This window comes from Globicephala melas, chromosome 3 (genome assembly GCF_963455315.2).
Source record: "Globicephala melas chromosome 3, mGloMel1.2, whole genome shotgun sequence".
Lineage (NCBI taxonomy): Eukaryota > Metazoa > Chordata > Mammalia > Artiodactyla > Delphinidae > Globicephala > Globicephala melas.
Genome location: NC_083316.1, coordinates 160,593,023 through 160,617,070, shown reverse-complemented (window position 1 = coordinate 160,617,070; position 24,048 = coordinate 160,593,023). Strand labels below are relative to the sequence as shown.

Below are 24,048 nucleotides of genomic sequence, written 5' to 3'. Positions count from 1 at the left end.
AGGGCGCTGGTGCACCTACCTACCCCGGTGCACCTACCTAACCCAGTGCGTGAGAGAGCTCGGATAGCTGGGCCCGGGATCGACTGCACGCCCCAGCTGCGGCCGTAGAGTCCTTATTTTCTCTTCTCCCACACGGGGCGTGGCTTAGTCGGTGTCAAAGCCTGCAGCCCGGCCGGTCGCCAGGGTCCTTGCACCAAAGGACCACCTATTCACCTTACCTCTGGGGCGATGTGCAGGCCAGTTAGAAACTCTCAGATCTCTTCCCCATTTTCTCCCCCTCGGGGGGCCCTGTGGGCAGCCCAGGGCTTCACAGGGTCAGGGCTGAGTACAGAAGTTGGGGGACGGCTGCTACTCAGATTCGGACTCATGAGGAGCCGCCCCAATCCCAGGCACGGATTCCACTCCCCGTGGTGGTCGGGACTCCTTGCTAGTGTCCTCTCATCGGGAACTGGACCATTCAGCGTGATCATGAGTCACAAAGCCCTAGCTAGGGCCTTGGGGGGCACCACGGGGCGGGGTCTGGGGCCCCACCCCGAGGCGGGGTGACGCCCGCGTTCACTTCACAAGGCAGAAATTGTTACCTAGGCAATAAAGGGCACCGCGGCGGTGGGGGCCCGGGAGTGGGCACATGGGGGTGGGGGTGTGCAGGTGCCAAGTGCCATGGGTTAGGCCCGAGATAGGAGTCCGGCCGCCCACCGACAGCAGCCGCCTCCTGCTCCCCACGCGCTTCAGGCGCCACTATGTCGGGCGACAAGCTTCTGAGCGAACTCGGCTATAAACTGGGCCGCACGATAGGCGAGGGCAGTTACTCCAAGGTGAAGGTGGCCACGTCCAAGAAATACAAGGGCCCGGTGGCCATCAAGGTGGTGGACCGGCGGCGCGCGCCGCCAGACTTCGTCAACAAGTTCCTGCCACGCGAGTTGTCCATCCTTCGGGGCGTGCGGCACCCGCACATCGTGCACGTCTTCGAGTTCATCGAGGTGTGCAACGGGAAGCTGTACATCGTGATGGAGGCGGCCGCCACCGACCTACTGCAGGCCGTGCAGCGAAACGGGCGCATCCCCGGGGGGCAGGCACGCGACCTCTTCGGGCAGATTGCCGGTGCTGTGCGCTACCTGCACGACCACCACCTGGTGCACCGCGACCTCAAGTGCGAAAACGTGCTGCTGAGCCCTGATGAACGCCGCGTCAAGCTCACTGACTTCGGCTTCGGCCGTCAGGCGCATGGCTACCCCGACCTGAGCACCACCTACTGCGGCTCGGCCGCCTACGCGTCGCCCGAGGTACTCCTCGGCATCCCCTACGACCCCAAGAAGTACGACATATGGAGCCTGGGTGTTGTGCTCTACGTCATGGTCACCGGGTGTATGCCCTTCGACGACTCCGACATCGCCGGCCTGCCCCGGCGTCAGAAGCGCGGCGTTCTCTACCCCGATGGCCTCGAGCTGTCTGAGCACTGCAAGGCCCTAATAGCCGAGTTGCTGCAGTTCAGCCCGACGGCCAGGCCCTCCGCGAGCCAAGTAGCGCGCAACTGCTGGCTGCGTTCGGAGGACTCCGGCTAGAAGCCGGGGCTCCCACCATTCCTGCCGCCCCCAGCACTGCGCAAGCGCAGCGCACGCGCAAGAAGCGCGCTTCCGGAGTTCCGCGAAGCCGCCGCGCGACACTGCGCACCCGCCCTTTCCTCTTTGCCACTTCGACGCCGTGGGCGGCAGTCGACCCCGTTTGGAATGCAGCTCCTCCGCCACGATCCCAAGAGAAGAAGCTTCCTCGGTTCCCCGAGGGAAGGCCCCCGGGAAGGGGCAGGACGAGAGGAGAGGGAAACGTTGCCCCCGTGCGGAATGAGCGACCGCTACGCGGCCGGCAGTGGCTGCTTGGAGAAGCTGCTGGCGAGCGGACGCGCGCGGAGGGCGTCTGTCCACAGCCAGCCGCGCATGCCGGTGAGGGACGGCGCGCTCCAGGCGCTGCCCCCCTTGGAACTTGGAATAAACTCGCTCTTTCTCGCACCTGGCTCTAGCGACGCCCCCTTTTACGGAGCTGGGGGGAGGGGATCGCTCCCTGGGAGAAGGCAGGCGCGGGCGCCCCATTTTAGAGAAAGGTTTGTAGAGGTTCTTGCTACAGGTCTGAAAAGGGAGTTGGAAGGATTCGAACCCAGACCTTTCGGGCTCCCCATCTTGGGCAGACTTGAAGGGGCTTTGGAGTCGTCCCCGGCGTCGTAATGCTCCTGGGAATGGAGGTGCTGGACTAGGGAGCAAGAACCCCAGCACCCTTCTGGTGTTTAAGGATGGTACAGCAAGGGGCGGGGGTCGCCTGTCCCTACAGAAACAGCATTTGCAAAAGAGAAAATTGATGCCCACACCGGTATCACTTGCCCAAGAACAGCCAGGATTTGCACCTAGATATGTCTGAAGTGGGGTGGGGAGGTGGTGGAAGCTCTCCTTAGTGAGGGTCCCTTCTTTGGTGAGGGTTAAGAGCTTCGGGGAAGAGTCGAGGGTGGGGCATTTGTCTGAGGGTTCATTCTTTACTCTGTTCATTCATGCATTTTTTTTGAGCGCCTGCTGTGTGCCAGGCTCTGGGACTCAGCCAAATGGCTTGGATTCATCCCTGCTGTCAGTGAAGGGAGCAAGTGAAAAGTAAAATAAAAGAATGGCGTGAAAATAAAATAATTGTAAGTTGTTGCTAAATGCCAGGTGGGGGTGAGCAAGGAGGGACTGAAGGGAACGCCATTTGAGCTGAGCCGGGAAGGAATCAAACACTGGAAACAGCAAAAGGAGTGTTCCAAGTGTTCCCAAGACAAGATGGAGCTGGTGTGTTTGAGTAATGCTAGGGACTCCTGTAGCTGGAATGGAGGGGGAAAGGAGGTGGAGAGGTAAAAGGTGTGTGTCTGGTATCTGGAGAGGGACCCCACAGGGCCTGGGGGAGCTTGGGGGTTATTTTGCCTGTGATGAGGTTACTGGGTTTGGTGACAGTGGCTGTTGTCATTTGGGGTGTATGGGAAACACCTCCCTAGGCCCTTCCTACCTGCCTCCACCAGAGCCCCACAGTACCTGAGGAGGGTGGTCATTTATGGGTCTGACCATACCCCACCCCTTGCTCCCTCACCCTCCATGGCTCTCAGGTGTCCTGGGGATTGTGTGCCACCTCTCCCCTCACTCCCTTCAAATAGGCTGTGGCCCCAACCCCCTCATTTTGCAGAGGAAGAAACAGGCTAAGAAAGGGGAAATGACTTGCTCACTCAATAAAAGCCACATCCTTCTCCCCTTGCCCCTAAGGTCCAGCCACACTACTCTCCTTTGTCCTCAACCTGCCTTGCTTGGTCTCACCTCTGAGGCTTTGCACAAGCTGCTCCCACTCCCTGCACCACTTTTCCCCTCCCTTCACGCGAGACTTGGCCTAAAAAGGTCACCTCCCGTGATACCCCATTCTTTCCCTCCTCACCCTTGTCTCAAGGTGTGATCCCAATGCCTGGGGCATGGCACATGCCTTTTTCTGTCCACTGATTGATCTGTGTAAGCAATGGGCCTGGGGTCCTCCTGCCTCACGGCCACACCCACAACTCAGTTCAGAGGGGACAAGGTCTCAGGGACCAGGGCTGGTGTCCCATTTGTTAGCTGGATAAGATGCATGAGACTTGCCCTCTGTCCACGGAGGAGCTTGTGCCTAATCTAGCAAAGACTCACTTGAAGGCTGGCCGTGGAACCCCGGAAGCGGGCTTCTCTCAGCCAGTGTCGGGGTGTGGGGCACCAGTCATTATGTGTCACGGCTGGAGGACAGGGTTGCGTTTAATTTCAGTCATGTCTTGTACCAGTTCTATGCCTTGCCCAGGCTAGTCATGGCCACGGGGGAGGCTGGAGGCAGAGATGCCCCAATAACAAGAAACAGCAAAATATATAAGTAGGGCTTCCCTGGTGGTGCAGTGGTTGAGAGTCTGCCTGCCGATGCAGGGGACGCAGGTTCGTGCCCCGGTCTGGGAGGATCCCACGTGCCGCGGAGCGGCTGGTCTCGTGGGCCGTGGCCACTGGGCCTGCGCATCCGGAGCCTGTGCTCCGCGGCGGGAGAGGCCACAGCAGTGAGAGGCCCGCGTACCGCAAAAAAAGAAAAGAAGAGAAAAAATATATAAGTAAATAAAAGCACCTAGGAAAACAGGGTGACATTTACTGCACATCGGAATTCACCAAAGTGCTTACAAGTCTCATTTTTGTGAATACAATTTTGAAAGTGTGTCAAGCTCTGAAAACAAATTTTCACCAGAAATTGTTCATTTCGGAGCCAGCCGGGTGGCTCCCACCCTCTGTGCTTAGAATCTAAGCACATCATGTCCTGCAGCAGACACCCAATGCCGTGCCAATCCAGAAAAGCCCACCACTCTGGGGTGGAGGCTGGTGATGGCTAGGAGCCAGGCCGATGGGCAAAACCCACTACATTCTCACTGCACTCCCCCAGCGCTGTGGGTAAACGGGCCACAAAGCCCCAGGTTCTGGTGGAAATGGAGGCCCAGAAGCAAGGGTGCGGAACCCAGTTAGGGGAAGACTAAATACCCATGACAAGTGAGGCCTGAAAGAAGCCCAAGAAGCAGGTGTCCTCTCCTTTCCTTTGCCTCCCCGTCAACCAAGCACCCTGCTGTCCCTTCCCAAGTTTCCAAGCTGCCCCAAAGCCGCGACAAAAACGTGGGATACCAGGGCTGAGGGGACGAAAAAAAAAATACAGCCAACACATCATCCATTTCTTTTTTTTTTTTTTTTTGATCCATTTCTTTATTGTCCTTCAGATTCTAAAACTTCCTCATGACACAATGTATAGCCATTGATTCCAGCGTCTTTGTTTACTGGAACTTCTGTTCCGGTTTGGTGGGAGATTATTTTTTTTAAACATTTATTATCAAAGACTTAGAGTCACAATAAATACAAGTGACAATCTCCTCCCCCCAACCAAAACAAACCACCTCCCAAATACCCTACACTAGTGTGACTATTATACTTTTCTTTGTTAAGGATTATAAAACTTTAGCTGTCCTTTAAGAAAAAAAAAAAGCTCAGTCCAAGTTCTTTAGGCAAACGCCATGTGCAGCATAACTAGGCATCAAAGAAAAACCCTATGGCAGAGCAGCAAGGACTGTCTTTCCCATTATTTACACCCCTGTGATGATAATGTATTATTTATATAGAAAACTCCTCCCCGTGTCTCTCCGCCCACAGGAGAGTGATTTGTCGGACACAGGAGCCACAGGATGCAGCAGGGGTGTACTGTCGCCTCTTTCATTCCCTCTGCACTGGAGTGAACTTTTGCTTCCTGAAGATCTTATAGTACAGGCAGGACCAGAGCCGCGCCCTGCCCCACCCCCGGCCCCCACTCCCCGCCTCCCGAGGAGAGGCCACTGTGGACCTTGTCAAAGGTGTGGGTCCCAACAGTACACATGGGACACCGAGGACTGGAGTCCCCATGACATGGTCAGGATGGCCAGAGCCGTGGGCAGCTCCAAGTGGACGCACAGTTATCTGTGAGAGCATCCGTGTGCACACTCGGGCCCACACAGGCAGCCACTTCAGATGGGGAAGTGAGCTTGGTGAACCCCACACCCGAGTCCACAGAACAGCTGACGTTTTGAATAGTTTCCAGTTGCCATCGGGGGTTCCTGTCACAGATTCCTGGGCAGTTACAATTGTCATTTGGGACTGGAGGCTCCCACATTCTCTGGTTCTCCTGGGAACCAGATCCTCTCAGCCTACAAACTCCCAGAACTGTAGCCAATTTTGAGGCGTGGGCTTTGGGGCTGGGAGAATACCCTTAATGTTAATATCCTTCCCGTATTCAGAGAGGTATTTAATGCCTTTTCTTGCGACATTATAAATTTCATCACAGAACCATGCACTTGAGGCTTATAGAAGTTACACTGCAAAGGGAAAATTAAAGGGAAAAAGGGGGGAGATAGAAGTTTTGAGACAGTAGAAATGAATAAAGATTAAGGCATCTCACGTTCTTGACCCCCTTTTAAAAAGCTACATTTATGTCACAGTATGTCCTACTATGGGAATGTTCCTGCAAATGCTGGGCTGCAGGAGGCAGAGACAGGGTCAGGGCCCGGCCATCCCATCCTCCGCCTGTGGTGGTCAGTTTGTACTGAACTCACGAGGCCTATTCAACAGCCTGGAGAAGTCTGGCCAGGTGAGGTGAGGAGAGGTGGTTCCTGAGCATAGTGGAGAGTGAGGTTCTGATGGGGACGGGGCTCGGGGCCAATGCAAGTGGCTCAGTTTGAGCCCTGGAGTCACAGACCCAGTCAGCCCCCGCGGGGGTGCAACAACGATGGTGCACCCCCAGTGCAGAGGTGACCTTGGCCCAGACGCCTGAGTTGCTGCATAGGACTGAGGTCAGTTTGCAGGGGAGGCCAGCGGGCACTCCTTCTTGGAGGATTTGGAAAATTTGGCCCATGTCATTGAACAGAGAGAGCTAACAGCTCAGAGTAGTATAAGACAGGTATTTATTTGCCAGGCACACAGAAAAATGAGAGGAATAGAAATGCTTGCATACTCTTGATTTTTTTGGTGTAAAAACACACCCTTCCCCGCTCCCCCACCCCTCCTGAAGGTCAATTTCCCCTTTCCCCCAAATCCCTGGATCTTGGAATGAAAGCCACCCTTCTCCTGCCCTCCCCTCCTTCAGCCCATCTACATTATGTACTCAAAAATCAATGAAAAATTTAGGATTTTACACAACAAAAAATTAGAATGCTTTGGAAAACTAGTTCTACGGCATGTCAAAAATGTCCTCTAAACACTGATAGTCACACAACATGGGGGGGGGGCGCGGCGGCGGTTAAATGAGCCTTTATTAGAATGTTGCAGCAGTGTATTCGAAGAAGGTGGCCCTACAAAATAAGGATTTTAAATTAAGTCCCTAACGGCATGGATAGTAAAACCAGGGCTGGGGCTGAAGTGAGGAGCAGCATACCCCATCTACACACGTGTGTGCACATACACATGACACCCTCACACCTGCACAGAGCTGGCCCATGTGCAGCACACACACAACAGCTTCTGCCTTTCCTCATGGACCGATTTTTAAGGAGTGGGAGAAACCAAAACACAACACAACTAAAAGCAGACCTGATCCTTTGTAAGACATTTCTGTAGACTCTAGGGGGGGGCTTTAAAAAAAAAAAAAAGTCTGAAGGCAAACCCTGGCAGCATGGCCCTGCTTTAAGGGAAGGTTCTAAACTAGACCCAAACATGAACCCTGAAGTCTGGGGTGGGGGTGCAGGGGCGCCTCCCCACCCAGACACACCTGACAGAAGCACAGGCCAGGGCTTAGGATGTTGTCCATCAAAGTAAGTAGGAAAAGAAAAGGATTTAATAAAATAAACCACCACAACAAAAAAACACAACAGCCAGCCCCTCCAACTTCCCGCTCAGGCTCTGGATGTTGCTGCCGATTCTCTCCTCCCTACTCTGTTGACGGTTCTCGGCTTCCAGGATCCCGGGCTCTCTGGCTGGGTCCGGGTTGCAGTTTGTTCTTCTGCTTAAGTGTGGAAGGTCGGGGGTCTCTGGGACGAGCAGCAGCAGAGGCCTTCTGCTGGAGCAAGGGCTGGGTGGTCAGAGGCCCACCCTCCAGGGCATGGGGGCCGTGCTTGGCAGGGAAGGTCTGCACGGTTTACATTAAACTCCATCATCGTGAGGTGATTTAAAAAAAATCTGTCAACCTAGAGATTGCCATGAAGGAAGGCAGTCAAAGATTAGGAGGCTAAGACAGAGGGAAAAGCAAAAACAAAACAGAATGCTCCGCTCAACTTCAGAAGCCCCGGGCGCCATTGCCCGAGCGTGTCACAGTGTCTAGGGTGAGCCGTCCATGTGCCCTTCAGGGGGCCGAAGGAGAGGGCGAGGAGCAGAACCAGCCCCCAAGGTCCGCTTTTCTGCTGGTGTTGGGCAAACTAAAGGCAAAGAAAGGAAGAAAGCCCATGGGAAAGGTCCCCAGTAATAATCCTGGTCCACCTGTGAAGTGGTCCCCCCACGTCGATGAGACTTTGCAGCCAAGATCGGAACTCTCACTTCCGCAGCGCGGCCGGCGCTTACTCGCCCTCTCGGGCAGCAGGGTGTCTTCCCGAGTGGAGGCTGGTGGGGCCAGGTGGGAGGGAGGAGGGAGCCTGTTCTCCACTGGGCCCGGCTCGCACTATTTCCACGTGGCCGACTGGGGGATGGAGCGTGGCGGGATCATGTCCAGGAGGTACTCCCGCTGGCGGTCCACAGCTGAGGAGGTCTTGTGCACCGTCAAGCTCGGGCTGACAAATGCAAGGGCCCCGCCTGCAACAGAACAGAGCAACAGGCCACAACAGCCCCAGTCAGGGGGAGGCTCCTGGGAGGACCCCAGCCTCAGCTGGGCCCACTGAGCAAAGGTGGTTCAAATACCAGCCTTGAAGCTGAAGAGAATTTAATAACTCAATCGCTTTTACAATGTTCCCAGCCTCTGCCATGGTAACCTTACACGTGGGGCAATAATCAGAGATCCTGTCATCTATCGGAACTATGAAAACTGAGTTGTTTACTACAGTACTATACAGAACACTGAAAAACTGCAAATGACTGACCTGTGCAACTGAGCAATCCAGTATGATGCAATACTATGCAGTCATTACAACTGATCCTGTCCTCAAAGTTTTTAATGATATGGTAACATTCTCTCATTAAAACATTAAGAGGGACACAGAATGCTAAAGACAGCACGATCCCTCTGTAAGGTACTTCCTATTTTTTATTATATATGTGCTGGCATTTACACACATGTGACATGTGAGTGAAGAGGTGGAGGGGGGGTGGGGAGGAGAAAGTCCTGAAGTGCAACATTTGTTCTCCTGGGGTTGACAATGGCCACTGCCATTATCTTCTCTTTTTGTATTCTCCAAATTTCCACAATGAACAAGTATCACTTCTTTTTTTTTTGGGGGGGGGGGGGTGGAGGGCAGTGTGCTGCACGGCTTGCAGGATCTTAGTTCCCCGACCAGGGACTGAACCCAGGCCCCAGCAGTGAAAGCGCCGAGTCCTAACCACTGGACAGCCAGGGAATTCCCCAAGTATCACACACCCACACCCACCCTGCCCCCCACCGCCCCACCAGCCTCCAACCGGCACAGTTAGGTTTTGGGCTGGCGTGCGGGAAAGGACTGCCCTGGAGTCTCAGCTGCAGCAGGGACCAGAGTCGTTGTGTTACCCAGAAGTATTTTTGGTGGGTTAATATATTTTGTGGAATAAATGTTCCAAAGTCAAATGCACCACAGAACCCTCCCTGTGCATCCAAGGCCAGCACTCCAGAAACCTGCTGCTAGGTCCTGCCCAGAAAGCCACCATCCAGAAACCCAGGGCAACCAGGAGTCCAAGCAGAACTCTTCTGAGAAACGCTGCTCTTAAGCCATGACACTTTCAGGTCTAATCCCACAAATCGTTGGACACAGCAACTATTTATTCCTTCAGATTCTCTTTCGAATGTTACCCTTAATACGAAGTTTTTACATGGTACTATCACTGTGCATACACGCATACTCTCATATTTGACTTTCCCCACTTATCTCATGTACTTTCAAATTTCCCAGAAAAGGAACTTCTGACCAGTCTATGAGTTCTTAGCTGTAATCTTAAACATGCTGAACAAAAGTATCTCTGGTTTGTTTACAAATGCTCTCTGCTCTCCAGGAGGGCCAGATTCTTCTGCAGTTGGATGAACTCCCCTGAGCTGACTCTCCTCTAGAAGGCTCTGACATTTGGGCATGTTTATAACTCATGGTCAGCTGCGTGCACAGCCGGCTTCTGTGTTTTGTTTCCACCAACAACCCAGACTTCCCAGTTCTGACTAGTGAGATGGATCTCATGATGGCGCCTCTTCTTCCTAGAGCAACCGCGGCGTGGGGGTGAGGAGGGAGACGGGACACTTGGTCCAATGAGACCTCTCACCCATCTCCTCCTCTCAGCTCTTTGTGCCTACATTTCACTGTCCAATTACTGACGGACACAAGACATATTTAACTTTCATCCTAAGGCCAGCACATAAATAATAAAAAACAGGACAAATGGTATGGGGGATGACCCAAGGACAACCCAGGGAAGGTGGGGCTGTGGCAGACTGGGGAGTGACCACCTGAGTGTCTCCACCTCCCCCGGTTGTTCCTCAAATGCCATCTCCTCAGAGGCCTTTGTTGCCAACCTCAGTTGAAATCTCAGCCCCCGCCCAAGGGTCCCCCTCCTCCTGCCTGCTTTCTCATTCTGTTTTGCACTTTCTACCATCTGACCTGTCTAAGCCAGAGGGGCTGGGAAGAGGGTGCCCAGAGAGCAGGGAATGAAGGACACTGGGTGAGCAAGAAATGAAGTCAGTGTGCCGCGAAAGGTATCAATACACTGTAACAGCAGAATCAGACATTCTCTATGGCTGGAAGGGAGAGGGGGTGAGTTGGCAAAATGAGCATCTATGCTCACAGGGTCCACTGACGGCACGGGGGTGGGGGGCACTGCCTGAACGGGTTCTGTCCTCCATTTTGGGTCAAGGGCTGAGAGTTTGGGTATAGAGGGTGGAGACACCGAGGGTGATTAGTATTTATCCAGGGCTATCACTTGTTCAGGGCATCCTATTTAGTGAACAGAAGAGATGAAGCTGAAGAGTCCGAGGCAGCACGTCTGCAGGTTCAGGGCCCTTCTGTGCCATTACCTGTGCGTGTGCACGTCTTTGTTCAAACTAAGGAAGGGATGGACCCAACCCCAGCGAGGTCCCTACTCCGAGCCCCACGGGGTCTGCCCACCTGTACTCAGGGGCGCCTTCTTCCAGTTGGAGGTGGCGTTGCCCTTGCCAGCGCTCACGGCTCTCTCGGAATGTCTGCCGGTCCTGCTAACGAGGGCTGTGGCCGAGGCTGCATTCTGCAGTTTGGGTGACTGGCTGAACGTGTGCAGGATGCCTCGGGGCGTTGTGGCCGAGCCCCGGGACAGCTGGCTGGAGGCCTGCAGTGGAGAGAGGGTGCAACAGCTTGTGTGGGGAAGGGGGCAACAGAGGGCAAGATGCTCAGCGCAGCCGCTCCTTGCTCTGGCTGACCTCTTCCCACCCACACGGGATCCCTGAAGTCCAAAATCAGGAGACTAGGTAAGTTACACCGAGGCGGGAGGGTAGGAGGAAGGGAAAGAGAGAGAGACACACACAGACAGACACAGGCAGTGTGACAGTCGGCGACTGACGTGGTCACGGTCTGGGATGTGAGGGCCGGTTGGTGGTTCGGTGCAGGGGGCTCCCGGCACCGCAGTTCTGACCTGTAGCACAGCCCCGTTACTCCAGTCGCGGGCCTCTCCTGAGCGGAACGCCAACTTACGCCGGGGTTTTATGACCTACACAAACGGGGGTTGAAATCGAGGTCAGCACTGTCCAGAGTCTGGCCAAGGGTGATCTAGAGTGACCAAAGGGCAGCAGCTATGGCCACTTGAGGCCCAGTCCCCACAGGATAGGCATTTCCTGAGGGCAGCGCAGCCACCCACTACGTAGGGATCTTGAGAAGATGTGTTTATTAGTGAATTACAAATGACTTCCAAGGACACAAAAAATTGCCAACAGGGAGCTTTGGGTCTATAGGGGGTGGGAAAGCAAAGCATTAAAAAAAAAAAGCAGCCAAAAAAACTTGATTTCAAACTTGCTTCTCTCCTTAATTTAGCTAGAACATTTCTTCCAAACGCCCCTTTTGTATCTCAATGTGGCTTTCAGAAAAGTCCTTTTAAACAAGAAGTGCTTGTCAGCCGGCACACTGCAAGTGAAAGCTACAAAATCTAAAGAAACTGCAAATTAGTATGTTCACCACCAAACACCACCATTAAATGCAATTTAGACGCACAGTTAACAACCAGGCAGATGATCGCCGAGTGTGGGAGAGAATGTCTGAACATCCTGCCTGCTAGCGACAACTCCCTGCCAAGGGAACGAGGCCCCTCTCCTGGAAGGCGAGGCCACCCAGCCCATGCTCCCAGGCCACAGCTCTGGCTCCCATACCAGGACTCTCACCTGCTTCAGCGCAGGGTGTGGGGCGGCAGCAGGCTCGGCCTTGGCCTGCGCGGGGGCGGCGCCCTGCTGTAGGAGGCGCTGCTCGATCTCCTGCTCCTGCTGTAGCGCCTTCACGAAGGCGGCCTTCAGGCGGCTCGTGTGCTCCACCTTGAGTGCCTTCTTCTGGTTGGATGCCATGCAGTTCTCGCACATGATGGCGCCGCCCTTCTCCTCCCGCCAGCGGCATGTGAAGTCCGTCTTGCACTGTGCACACATGTAGGGCTCCCGAGACAGCACAACGGCGGCTGACATCCTGCCCGCTGCAGGGAGAGATGGGTGTGCCGCACGTCAGAGGAACAGGAACACCACAGTAGGAGCCCGGACTACCCCCCGGTGGGATATGGATGAGGGCAGAGCAGGGGCAGCACCCTGGGCCATGTGGCCCAACTGGCATCAGGACACCAAAGCCTCAGTCAGTGTTCGTTAGGCAAACACATATTGGGTGCCAACTGTGTGCGGGCACTGGGCCAGCCTCGGGAGGCTTTGCTGGCAGAAGCAAAGTTGAAGCACTTAAGAAAACACTGTGAGTTAGGCACCCTTGATACCAACTCTCAAAGACATCAGTGCTGTCAGCTTGGCTTCTCCCAGTCATCTTTCCTACCCACAGTGCAGACATTTCCAACCCTCCCGTACTGCGTCACCAGTGGAGAGGAGATGGTGACCACTCGAGGCCCCCACCTTGTGGTGACCGGCACCCTTGCTAGTGGGTGAGTTAACAGAGGACCAGTCATCTAGGCGAGTGCTTATGCCAACAGGCACTGTGCCTGGTGCCTTGTGGGTATCAGGGTGTCCAATTCTCACAACAAACTTCTAAGGGGCACACCCCACCCCACTGTCCTGAGGAAGAAACTGAGGCCAAGGAGCTGAAGTGACCTGTGCACAGCTGGTCAGCGGCAGGGCCAGGACACATACCCGGCTGCCCTGGGAAATGGGAACTTGGTGGCTCCTTGATCAGCTACAGGAGGGGTGACTGGGGAAGCCACAAAAAGCACCTGCTGAGGTGTGGGGTTGATACTTTTTTTTTTTTTTTTGCGGTACGCGGGCCTCTCACTGTTGTGGCCTCTCCCGTTGCGGAGCACAGGCTCCGGACGTGCAGGCTCACCGGCCATGGCTCACAGGCCCAGCCGCTCCGCGGCATGTGGGACCTTCCCGGACCAGGGCACGAACCTGTGTCCCCTGCATCGGCAGGCGGACTCTCAACCACTGCGCCACCAGGGAAGCCCTCGATACTTTCTTCAATGTATATATGTTTGCCATCCAATGTGCAGTAAGGGGTACCTTTTGCACTCTGTTCCTATCTTTTCTGTGTCCAGCACTCCTGAGTTTAGTTGCCTCTTGGCATTATGGACCATGATGCCGAGAGACCCTTAGCCTCCCCATCCCGCCTTGGGCCTGGCCAAGCTGCCCCTAACTGCTGAGGGGCTGTGCAGGATCTGACTCTAGGGGGGAGACCTGTCACTCCACGGAGCAGATGGGATGTTGCCTGCCCAAGCTGCCCAAGGCTCAGGGGTCTACACTGGGCCCCCAGCTCCAGCCCCCAGCCTACAGCTAACACGCTCTGGTAACAAGGGCACTTTTGCTTTCACACATCCAACCCCAGAGAATGGGGTACCTGCTTCCCAGGCAGCTGCAGCCTGCGTGACCAGTGCCATAACAGACACACCAGTGCAGGGCTGTACTCAGTGTCCACCTGTGGCTCTGCGAAGTGTCAAGAGACACCTCAAGCAGGACTCAGAGCCTCCTCCCACAGTTAGGTCCTGTTTTTTGACAACAGGAGAGGGAGACAGACCCCTGATGAGAACAAGCGGAGACAGACTGGTCTGGGAGAGCGGGTGCCCAGCACAGGCAAGTGTAGGACGGGCAGGCATCGCCTCCTGACTCAGGCCTCCTGCCTGCCGCACTGCACTGGCCTTATAGCAGCATTTTTGCCAACTTAACCTTATCATAAAGGAGTCATTGAAGAGATCCAGACACATCCAGGCTGTGTCAGAGCCCACACCTCTCCCCACTGGGCCTGGCTCTGGTGCCCCACAGTCCCTCAGGTGGAGTCCACCTGGTCATCCCCTGCCCTGAAGAGGTTACAGCTCTGCCTCCTTCTCAGCTCTGAGCATCTGACGAGATCACGTGGGGTGGGGATTCAGGCTGGCTGCCTAATAAATGCCACCACGAGCTCAATCTAAGGGCAGAAAGTCCTCAGTTTAGCATCTGCTGGAGGCTCCCAAAGGGCCAACCTGACCTCTCACCTTTCAGTATCGTTTTTGCTCACTACCTTATTTATACTCTTTTATTCCTAAAACCCTCTAACATGCAGGTGTGCTTTCCAAACTACTTCCAAGGAGGGTAATAAAATGATCCTGGCCTGGGCATAGGTGTCCCTCTCCCACTTTGGAGACTAAGAGTGCTTGAGGCTCTGCAGAGTTCCACCTTTGCCCAACTCTCAGAAGTGGCCCCATCAGAAAGAAGGTGCCTATGGTACGTTTAAGAAATTATCTAGGGCAGGAGGGAGAAATCAGGAGATTGGGACTGACATGTAAACACTACTATACATAAAACAGATAACTGACAAGGACCTACTGCATAGCACAGAAAACTCTACTCAATATTCTGTAATGACCTATATGGGAATGGAATCTAAAAAAGAGTGGATATATGCATATGTATAACTGATTCACTTTGCTATACTCCTGAAACGGACACAACACTGTAAATCAACTATACTCCAATAAAAATTAATTTGAAAAAAAAGAAAGAAATTATCTAAACCTCACAGCAAGCAAATAACTAATGACAAGATGTCATCCACAATGCGCCCCACAGCTGTGGGTACACAGCAGACATGCCAACATGTGCTACGCATGGAAAACAACTTGCATGATGGAAACTTCAGCAGCAAGAGATAAAAACGGCCCCAGGCCCAGGGACTCCTCACCTTGCGTCTCCAGCAGGTTCTGCACCACCTCCTCCAGGCCGACCAGGTAGATGAATTCATTGTTGGCAGCACTGGGTAGGAAGTTCATCTCAGGGGCGGGGGGCTTGGGTGGGGGGATTTCAAGCAGCGTCTTCTCCAGCTGTTTGCGCAGTGCAAGCTTGGCGGCTGCCTGCCGACTGGCTGGAGAATCAGCAGAGGTGACCACGGAGGCCACGCTGGTGGGGGTGGAGTTGGCCTGAGCAGAAGTGGCTGTCGTTCCTTTCAGCGATGCTGCGGAGGGCTTTTGGGAGACAATGACCTGGTCAGGGTGCTTGAGGCGCCCACCCTGAGGAGAGCCCAACCACGGCACCCACAGCCCAGGTCGGCACCATTTAGCTACACTAAGTCCTTATGAAAGTAGCTCCAGGTCATCAGCACCATTAGCTATGCTAACAAATCCTTATAAAAGTAACTCAGGACTTCCCTGGTGGCGCAGTGGTTAAGAATCCGCCTGCCAATGCAGGGGACACAGCTTTGAGCCCTGGTCCGGGAAGATCCCACATGCCGCGGAGCAACTGAACCTGTGAGCCACAACTACTGAAGCCCGCGCACCTAGAGCCCGTGCTCCACAACAAAAGAAGCCACCGCAATGAGAAGCCCCCACTCGCTGCAACTAGAGAAAGCCCGCGCGCAGCAACGAAGACCCAATGCAGCCAAAAATTAAAAAAATTTTTTTAAGTAAAAAGTAACTCAGAGCTGCTTGACATCAACAAGCAACAGGAAAAGCGCCATTAAACTAATTGCCCTATGAGATGACCAATCTTATAAATACACTTGTTGAGGTTTAGCTGATATCCAATTAACTTTAAAACCTGTAATTTGCTACACTTTGCCACCTGAGGACACCCATGAAGCCATCACCATGACAGTGGGTAGCCCCTTGGCAACTGTCCCCCACCCAGGCAGCATGGCAACTCTCCTGTCACTATGGCCTGGCTCTCCTCCCAGCACAGGTCTGGGTGGCCTCCTTCCTCAAAAGGTTGCAAAGGTGGCTCACTGTGGCATCAATGGCATTTCCCTCATGAGCATCTTTGTGTGCCCCTGCACTTCACCTTTCCTGACCCTCACTGCTCCTGCATCATTTATCATCTTCTGCACCCCAGTGGCTGACCCTCCACCATCTCCTTGCTCCAGACCACTTGTCGCCCAACGTTATCAAATGCTCTCCCCCAAACTTGGAGCTGACCACGCCAGTGCCCTTAGCTTTGTGGCACTGAAGACACTTCTGGAAATAGAAGGAAAGCTGTGTACACCATCTCCAGGAAAATGCACACACCTGACAACTTGTATGTAACACATCATGGGGCTCAGGGAGCCCAGGACGGTTGCCCAGACCCCCCGCCCATGGGGTCTCCACAGCGGAGCAAAACTCCCCACCATAGAGGATGCCATCACAGCACCTTGGCCTGTCTACTCCAGCCTCTGATCAGCCAGTTCCTCCCTGCCCCTTTTGCAGGCTCCCCTGGCCCCACAGGGAGCACAGCCACAGGATCCATCCACCACTGCCTGCCTGGTTCCCATCCTCATGGCATGAGAACAGGGTATGGCACACGGTAGTAATTTGATCCGAGTTTATGGTGTGGATGAAACTGCCTGCCCGGGACGTCCCCATTTGGGTGGCAAGACTGTACTTGAACCTGACTTTAGAAGAGGCAGGGACGCTGCCCAGAGCCCTGCTGGCCATGATCTTATCTGAGCAAGGCGGGCAAGGATGCACCGTGCCAAAGGAGGAAGAGAAGCTAACTTGCACATCAACAAAAGCCCTTGCAAACCCAGTAATTTCATCTGTCAATGAGGATCATGCTTCAGCCTGCCCGCCCCTGGTCCCATCTTCCCCGCTCTGTTGGGTGGCGACAAACCCTCCCCATTTCAGAGGCTCTGTATGGAGGTGAAGGGATGCGTGGCTAAGAATAGATGCCCTGGTGCTGAAAGGACATTTGCAGACCTTCTCCGCACGTTTGTGCCTATAGAGGGGGAGGGTGCGGAGTGCTCTGGTGCCCCACCCTGAGCCTTCCCTATGTCAGCTCAGATCTCCACCCCTCCCACTCTCGGCAGCTATCCACCTCTGCTAGATGGCAGTTGGCAACGTAAGACTCCTGCCCACGACTTTCATGCACCAACTAGCTCCAAGGAGCTACAGTAACACCGTCTGTGGGGCTGGATTATCCAAGACCTCACCTGGCTCCAAGGAAGCAGGCAAGTCACGCCAAGCCACCCTGGAGACATGACTGGGTCCCAGGACTGTGGGCCATCAGAGGGGCAGCTGCGGGGCACACATATGACCCTCACCTGTGGGATGTTGACGAGCAGACTAGTGTTGGGGACGTTGGTGACGCGGATGAGGCCCTGCTGGATGATCCTCTGTCCCTGAATTTGCACACTGGGCACAGATGCCCGGGGAGCCAGGAGGAGCGGTGGTGGCCCTGTGCTGGAATGTTGTCTGATGTTGTGGATCTGCTGTTAGGGTGTAGTGGGGGGAGACAAGTCAACGAGAGGGACGACAGAGGGCGCCACAGGGAAAGAGCCCCCAACCTGAGAACTAGGAAGGCTCATTCTCGAGAGGTGGAGGCTGCCTGGGGCTTCCCTTAAGCCCTCACTCTGCTTACCTGGGCCCCCCTGACGAGTGGGGGCATGACGACCTGTGAGCTCGCCTGTGGCCCTAACTTCGAGGACGTCTGCTGCCCGCCACGGACCAGGGGTGGTGGGATGACACTGCCAGGCATCCGAGTTGAAGAGGTCTGTCAACAACACCAACCCTCAGATCTTACATGACTTTTTAAACAAACAGGTTTGCTGTTTTTGTAAAAGCACATACTCATTACCCAGAAAAAGGTGGTGGCGGAGAAGGAAGGGCAAGCTTGGACGAAGTGAGACAGTGGCATGGACATATATGCACTACCAAATGTAAAACAGATAGCTAGTGGCAAGCGGCCGCATAGCACAGGGAGATCAGCTCAGGGCTCTGTGACCACCTAGAGGGGTGGGATAGGGAGAGTGGGAGGGAGACGCAAGAGGGAGGGGATATGAGGATATATGTATACATATAGCTGATTCACTCTGTTATACAGCAGGAAGTAACACAGCACTGTAGAGCAATTATACTCCAATAAAGATGTTTCAAAAAAAAGATTAAAAGAAAAATGAAAATGTCAAAAAAAAAAAAGGGTGGTGGCAGAGAAAATAAAAGCTAAAATGCCTATTTATTCAAACACAAAAGAACCAGGAACAGACTCTGACAAGAGCCACGCCAACCTGGGCTCACTCAGGCTTACTCAGGACTCTGGCCCCACCACAGCAAGAGTCCAGCTAACTGGGACCAGTACCACCCGCCTGCTGGTCTGAGCTGGGGGCTCAGGCCTGTTTGAGGGGAGGTGGGCCCCTGGCCTCTCTGTCCTATGGCTGGAAGTGGGAGACCTGCCCATCTCACCCTGTGGGCAGAGGAGGCTGTGAGCCGGGCTGGGACAAGGCCCCACTGGGCCCTCCAACTGCCCTGAGAGAGTCAGGCAGAAGGGAGCCCAGTCTGCCTAGAACCTTGGTCCTCTCTCCAGTCTCTCTAGGGGTGGTCATGGGAGGGGCCCTCCGAGAGTCTGTGTGATTTGTTTATGATGTCAACAGGGGCCTGGGTTGGGTATGGGAACACAAGCATGCTTTATTTTTTGGGCTCCCACCAGATGGCCTCTAATCAGAAGAAACGAGCGGGCTTTTGCAGAAACTGGATCAGGGCTGCTCAGGAGCATGACGCAGAGGGAACACTGACCTGAAGTGATGGCTTGCCGGAAGGAATGTTCTGGGTGCCCCGTACAAGCGGGGGAGGGGTGGTCACAGAGCTCCCAGTGGAGCCTGCGGGCTGCAAGAGAGCAGGACATGCAGGAGATGAGAGGGTCACCAACCCTGCTCCTCCCACACGTAATTCTGACAGAAGAGCACTGCTTTTCTTCCTCTTCAAAAGGCATCAGGCTCTCAAACGTTCTGCTTCCCGCCTGCCACGTTCCTTGCAGCAGGAACTGACATGTTTGAAACAGATAAAGGGGATTTCCCTGGTGGTCCAGTGGTTAAGACTCCAGGCTCCCAATGCAGGGGGCCCAGGTTTGATTCCTGGTCAGGGAACAAGATCTCGCATGCCGCACCTAAGAGCCCACATGCCACAACGAAGATCCCGCGTGCCACAACTAAGACCCAGCACAGCCAGATAGACAGATAGATAGGTAGGTAGGTAGATAAATAAATAAATAAAAATAAACAAACAAAGGACAGATTTTCCAGCACCCTTTACCCCCCCACCCTGGGGGTGCTTGGCATCACTGTGGTTCAGGTGCCATCTCTGCCCTTCAGGGGACAAAAAAGGCTGGTGGTGGAGGCTGAGGTGAAGGACCCCAGGCTTAGGTTAATCCCAACCCTAGTGAGAAAATGTTGGGTCCAGGCACTTTATTCTTTTTTTCAAAAAAGATTTATTTATTTATTTATTTTTGGCTGCATTGGGTCTTAGCTGCGGCACGCAGGATCTTCGTTGGCGGGACCTTTCATTATGGGCCGGGGGCTTCTCTCTAGTTGTGGCATGTAGGTTTTCTCTTCTCTAGTTGTGGCACATGGGGTCCAGAGCGCGTGCGCTCTGTGGTTCGCAGCATGCAGGGTTGACGCACGCGAGCTCAGTAGTTGTGGTGCACAGGCCTAGTTGTCCCGCTGCATGTGGGATCTTAGTTCCCTGACTAGGGATCAAACCCATGTCCCCTGCATTGCAAGGAGGATTCTTCACCACTGGACCACTGGGGAAGTCCCCAGGCACTTCTTAAAGTCACATATTCCACCAGAGAAGGGACACTGACAGACTTGGTTCACATCATCAATTCTTAAGCAATCAACAAGGAAACAAGTAATGAGCAGGCTCTGTCCATCGGGATATTAACAGATGGCAGGCTTGGTCCACTTGTTTACCAGGTGGGGGTGGGGGCTCAAGCAAATCCCCAAGTCAGACCAGTGAGCGTCCCCCTGTCCTGCTCCCTTAAGGGGACACATGTTCTACACACTGTACTGCCTGAAGTGCATTTACTTTCTGGTTCACTAAGAGAGTGGTTAGAATATAAGGAAGGGTAGTTTTGTCACCGACCAGGAACCTTCCCAGAATGAGACACCAAAAAAGGACAAAACAAACTTGACCTTGCCTTACATGGTAAGGTGCATTTAGAAGCAGCACAAGGAGCCTGAGGCATCAGGGGAGGTTAACAGGAGTAGAAGCTCTGGGGCCGGGCTATGGTGCACCCTGTGGCATTCAGCAATCTGTCCACAAAACCACAGCGGCCCCTGCTGGCCAGAACATTCATCCACAGGGCAGAAGGCCTTTCTGAAAAGGGGTCTGAGACAGAGCTGTGCTTCCAGCATGGTCAAAGATGCCTGCTCTCCATTTCCTTGATGGAGTCTACAGGGAATGAGGTTTACATACTCAGATCCAGAACATACTAGACCAAAACGTACTCTGATATCCTCTAAGCTAAATCCAAAACATGAACTTGAGTCTGCAAATTTCCAATTCAGACCCTGTTCCTATGCCCCTAAGGAAACCTGACCCCTCATGACCAGTCTTTCTGGCTCCTGGGGCAGCAGTGGGCTAAGGAAATGACCATGGCTTTCTGCCCCTGGTTCTAAACGACTCTCACTGACCACTGAGGAGGGAACAGACGCGCACATACCTTCTGGGTGGTAGTTTCCTTTTGTATTTGACTCTGCCGCAACTTTTTCAATAAAACGAGTTTTGCTTCTTCTAATCTTAACTCTTCTTTTAGTTGCTTAATCATCCTTTCTCGTTCTTCAGGACTGCTTTTCTACAAGGGCAAGAGAACAAGGGTTGAGGGGGAGACCTGGGGGCCGGCGAACACAGGCTGTTCCACTGCGAGATGGTTCCCCAGCATGGGGACAAGGCTCACCATGAGGGCCTCAGTGCTGGTCTCCTTCAAGGCATCCTCGGTCAGCCCATTCACCCTCGGGCTCGCAGGCTGCTCGTTGTCAGAGAGTACGATCACGTCGGGCGAAGGGGCTCTCCTCTCGGACTTCATGTCACTGTGGAACAGGAACAGTCACAGGTTACTACCAGAGCGTCCCGACTGCGCTGGACGGCGTCCCCTAGAGCCCCACCCCCACACCCCGCAGATGCCTGGATTCAGACGCAGACACAACAAGGTGGCAGCAAGCAGGGCTGCCTCACCAGACCTCCCCACCACCTGCCCACCCAGCCTGCCTTCTCTCACCGCACTCACCACGGGGCACTCACATCTGCCAGTTTGCGGCTGAGCCCTTCAAAAGCCGGGACTGTTCTTGGTAACCACTTCTGTGTCCCCCGGGCTGAGGATGCCTACGTGTCTGAAGGTGACACCGTCATTTTGAAAAACACCACGGCTCCTATCTCTACCATGTAGCTCAGTACTGAATAAAAATACTGGGTCCTGAATCTTGGGCCTCTTGCTAGGGCTCCTACCTGCCCGTGTTGGAAGCCACCTGATGGGGCGTCCAGCTCCCACGCAAATCAGCCTTTCTTTGCTAAACCCAGACTCGCTAACAGCCCTCACGCCCGTCCCAGGAGACAGAGGGGCTGATGCACATGTTGCCGGCCTACATTCTAGCTCCCCAGCATGGGGTGCCACCACCTCACAAGGTGGCCAAGGCTGCCTGCTAGATAGTCCTTCCTGGGCTACACGTGGCCTCTTCACCCTGCCAGTGGCAATGTGGCAGTAGTGGCTGCATGTTTTGAAACCGACTGGAACATGGAACATTTTCTCTCACAGATCTGGGTACTTTCCACCCACCTGATCCACTCACAAACTAGTTCCCAGCCACCTCTGCCCATTACCCTCTGCCCTCTTACGCCAACCCTACCAGCCAAGTCCCCTAGGACATATATGCACATCTAGTGATGCTGGACTTCTGCTCTGGCATTGCTGACCCCACACATAAGGACCAACAGGTCCCAGAGACGGTGCTTAGTCCCGAACCAAGCAGCTCTGTTTGCTGAGGGCACAACATAAACTTTCCCTTGAGATATGGCCTCAGCATTTGTGTCGAAGGAATCAAATCCTTCTATCAGCAGGAAAACCAGCCAAGGACTGAATGTGTCCACTAGGTGGCACTGTGGCCCAAAGAACAAACTCGATGAAGTTAACTGGGAGTAACACCTCAAAGTTGTCCCATTCCTTCCGGCTGAGCGGGGACAGAGTTATAGATGGAGGACTGGTGTTTTAACAGCCCACTCAACTGCCCTTTCGATTCCCAGAGTGAGCTGTGTCTTCAGGGAAGGATGGGCACAGAGGACCAGATATTGCATTCCCTAACTCCCGTAGCCCCTCAACCCGCAGTGTGCTTCCCCAGGCCCCTCCTAGAGCAGCATGGCTGCTGCACCTCAACAATCCCAGACCTGACCTGATTTAACCAGCACAGCTGCTGGATGGTCTTCCAGAAAAGAGACCAGGAGAGTGAACAAAAAAAGGCTTCCATTTCAAGGTATAGAATCCCCTCACTGTGGTTAGCAGCCCACGTTCTCAAGTCCAGAAATTGGCTGGCCGTCTATAAAGTAACCCGGGATGTCTCACTAGAGCCTCATCAAACTAAAAACCAATGCAATTCGGGAACCACCACACTTTCAAGTCTCCGTGTCTCCCTGCTGACTGCCAACTCTGCCCAAGATCAACTTTAAAGATGACCTCGGGGGACTTCCCTGGTGGCGCAGTGGTTAAGAATCCACCTGCCAATGCAGGAGACATGGGTTCGAGCCCCGGTCCGGCAAGTTCCCACGTGCCGCGGAGCAACTAAGCCCATGTGCCACAATGTAGCCCCCGCTCGCCGCAACTAGAGAAAGCCCGCGCACAGCAACGAAGACCCGATGCAGCCAAAAATATTAAAAAAAAAAAAAAAAAGACCTCGGGGCTCCAATTCCGGGTTCTGTGGACACGCACACAGGCACTAAGCAGACACGAGGCTCCAGCACAGGAGTGCAGCCACTGGTCCCAGCCCAGGTGGGTTCCCAGGCAGCTGGCTACACACGGGCAGAGAAGCAGCCCAGGCAGAACCACATCTGGAGTTACAAACTACAGGCGCTTCCTGAGCAAGAGCGCTCTGAGACAACGGTAACTTGCAGGGATTTATCACTTTTTATCACCTCAATGAGGATGTGCACGCCTTCCAAAGGTGAGATGTCTAATAAAGCTCAAATTTGCCTGAGGGAAGAGGGTAGGGTTAGGGACTGGGACCATGTTGAAGCTGAAGCTCCCTGAGATGGTCACTCTGACCACAGCACTCCCAGGTCCCATCTTGGACTGAGACTAATCAATAACTCGTCCAAGAGATGACATCACCTCCCATCAATGATCACTCAGCATCCCAGCAGCCAGCAGGGAGTGAACTTCCTGTATGCTAATCAGGCCACCAAAAAGTCATGTGACAAAGGCATTTCCCTCTTTGGTCATGTGACCCTTTAACTGTGCCTTCCAACGTGAAAACCATGGCAACAGCCAGTTCTAACCAGTTTGTGACACGCAGCCTTCATTTTGAGAAGTGAGGTAGGGTTCAGGTGCTGTCAGGAAATGGAGGCGCCAGCTCACCCTGGGGCTGCCGGGCTGCAGGCATTTCCTGTGTGGTGCCGGCCCGTTCGATTGTTACAGAGACCTGAGTCACCTCTTCCAAACACAGAAGGGTCACCAGCCCCGCTAGTTTCCAAGATGAAAAACTTTCCAAAGTTCAATTTTAAAGCAAAGGTGCTTCAAGGCTCTCATTACTTTCCCAGAGGGTTCTTTTAATTCAGGGAAAAGAACACGCATTTGACAAAGGCTCAAAATTATTGTGGGCATTCTTTTTTTAAAACGTATTTTAAATTATAAAACCATTTAGGCCAGGAGAACAAAGCAGAGGAAATCTAGCCGAACATGCCAGGGGAACAGTTGTAGTGGCCAGGTGTACTGCCTCAATTCAGGGCAGCTGCCTGGGCACCAAGTTTATTTAGAAGCTATATGATTTCAGGGCAAATTCATTAAGCCTATCCTGCCCATCTTGGGAAC

The 24,048-nt window shown here is 53.8% G+C and overlaps 2 protein-coding genes across 6 annotated transcripts in view; one reads left to right on the top strand and one right to left on the bottom strand.

The window, feature by feature from the left end:
* The first annotated feature begins 688 nt into the window (after positions 1–688).
* On the top strand, positions 689–1,562 carry TSSK6 (testis specific serine kinase 6). The gene has a single exon (XM_030879999.2). The coding sequence runs from the start codon at positions 741–743 to the stop codon at positions 1,560–1,562; it is 822 nt and encodes a 273-aa protein (XP_030735859.1). The 5' UTR covers positions 689–740.
* A 3,777-nt stretch (positions 1,563–5,339) lies between these two features.
* The window catches only part of GATAD2A (GATA zinc finger domain containing 2A), a 100,653-nt gene continuing 81,944 nt past the window's right edge, over positions 5,340–24,048 (bottom strand). For 4 of the 5 annotated variants that reach the window (XM_030880010.3, XM_070045304.1, XM_070045305.1 and 1 more), the window contains exons 4-13: positions 20,932–21,064; positions 20,698–20,829; positions 18,771–18,860; positions 17,620–17,751; positions 17,303–17,470; positions 14,975–15,254; positions 12,007–12,305; positions 11,268–11,342; positions 10,769–10,964; positions 5,340–8,288 (exon numbers count right to left, since the gene is read on the bottom strand). In XM_030880010.3, coding sequence (XP_030735870.1) covers positions 8,158–8,288; positions 10,769–10,964; positions 11,268–11,342; positions 12,007–12,305; positions 14,975–15,254; positions 17,303–17,470; positions 17,620–17,751; positions 18,771–18,860; positions 20,698–20,829; positions 20,932–21,064 — 1,636 coding nt within the window. In that variant the 3' untranslated portion in view covers positions 5,340–8,157. The remainder of the gene's footprint in view (positions 8,289–10,768; positions 10,965–11,267; positions 11,343–12,006; positions 12,306–14,974; positions 15,255–17,302; positions 17,471–17,619; positions 17,752–18,770; positions 18,861–20,697; positions 20,830–20,931; positions 21,065–24,048) is intronic. The other variant, XM_070045306.1, reaches the window with a different exon arrangement.

Excerpts from the sequence above, each read along its gene's own strand:
- TSSK6 (XM_030879999.2), top strand. The coding sequence starts at position 741 with ATGTCGGGCGACAAGCTTCTGAGCGAACTCGGCTATAAACTGGGCCGC.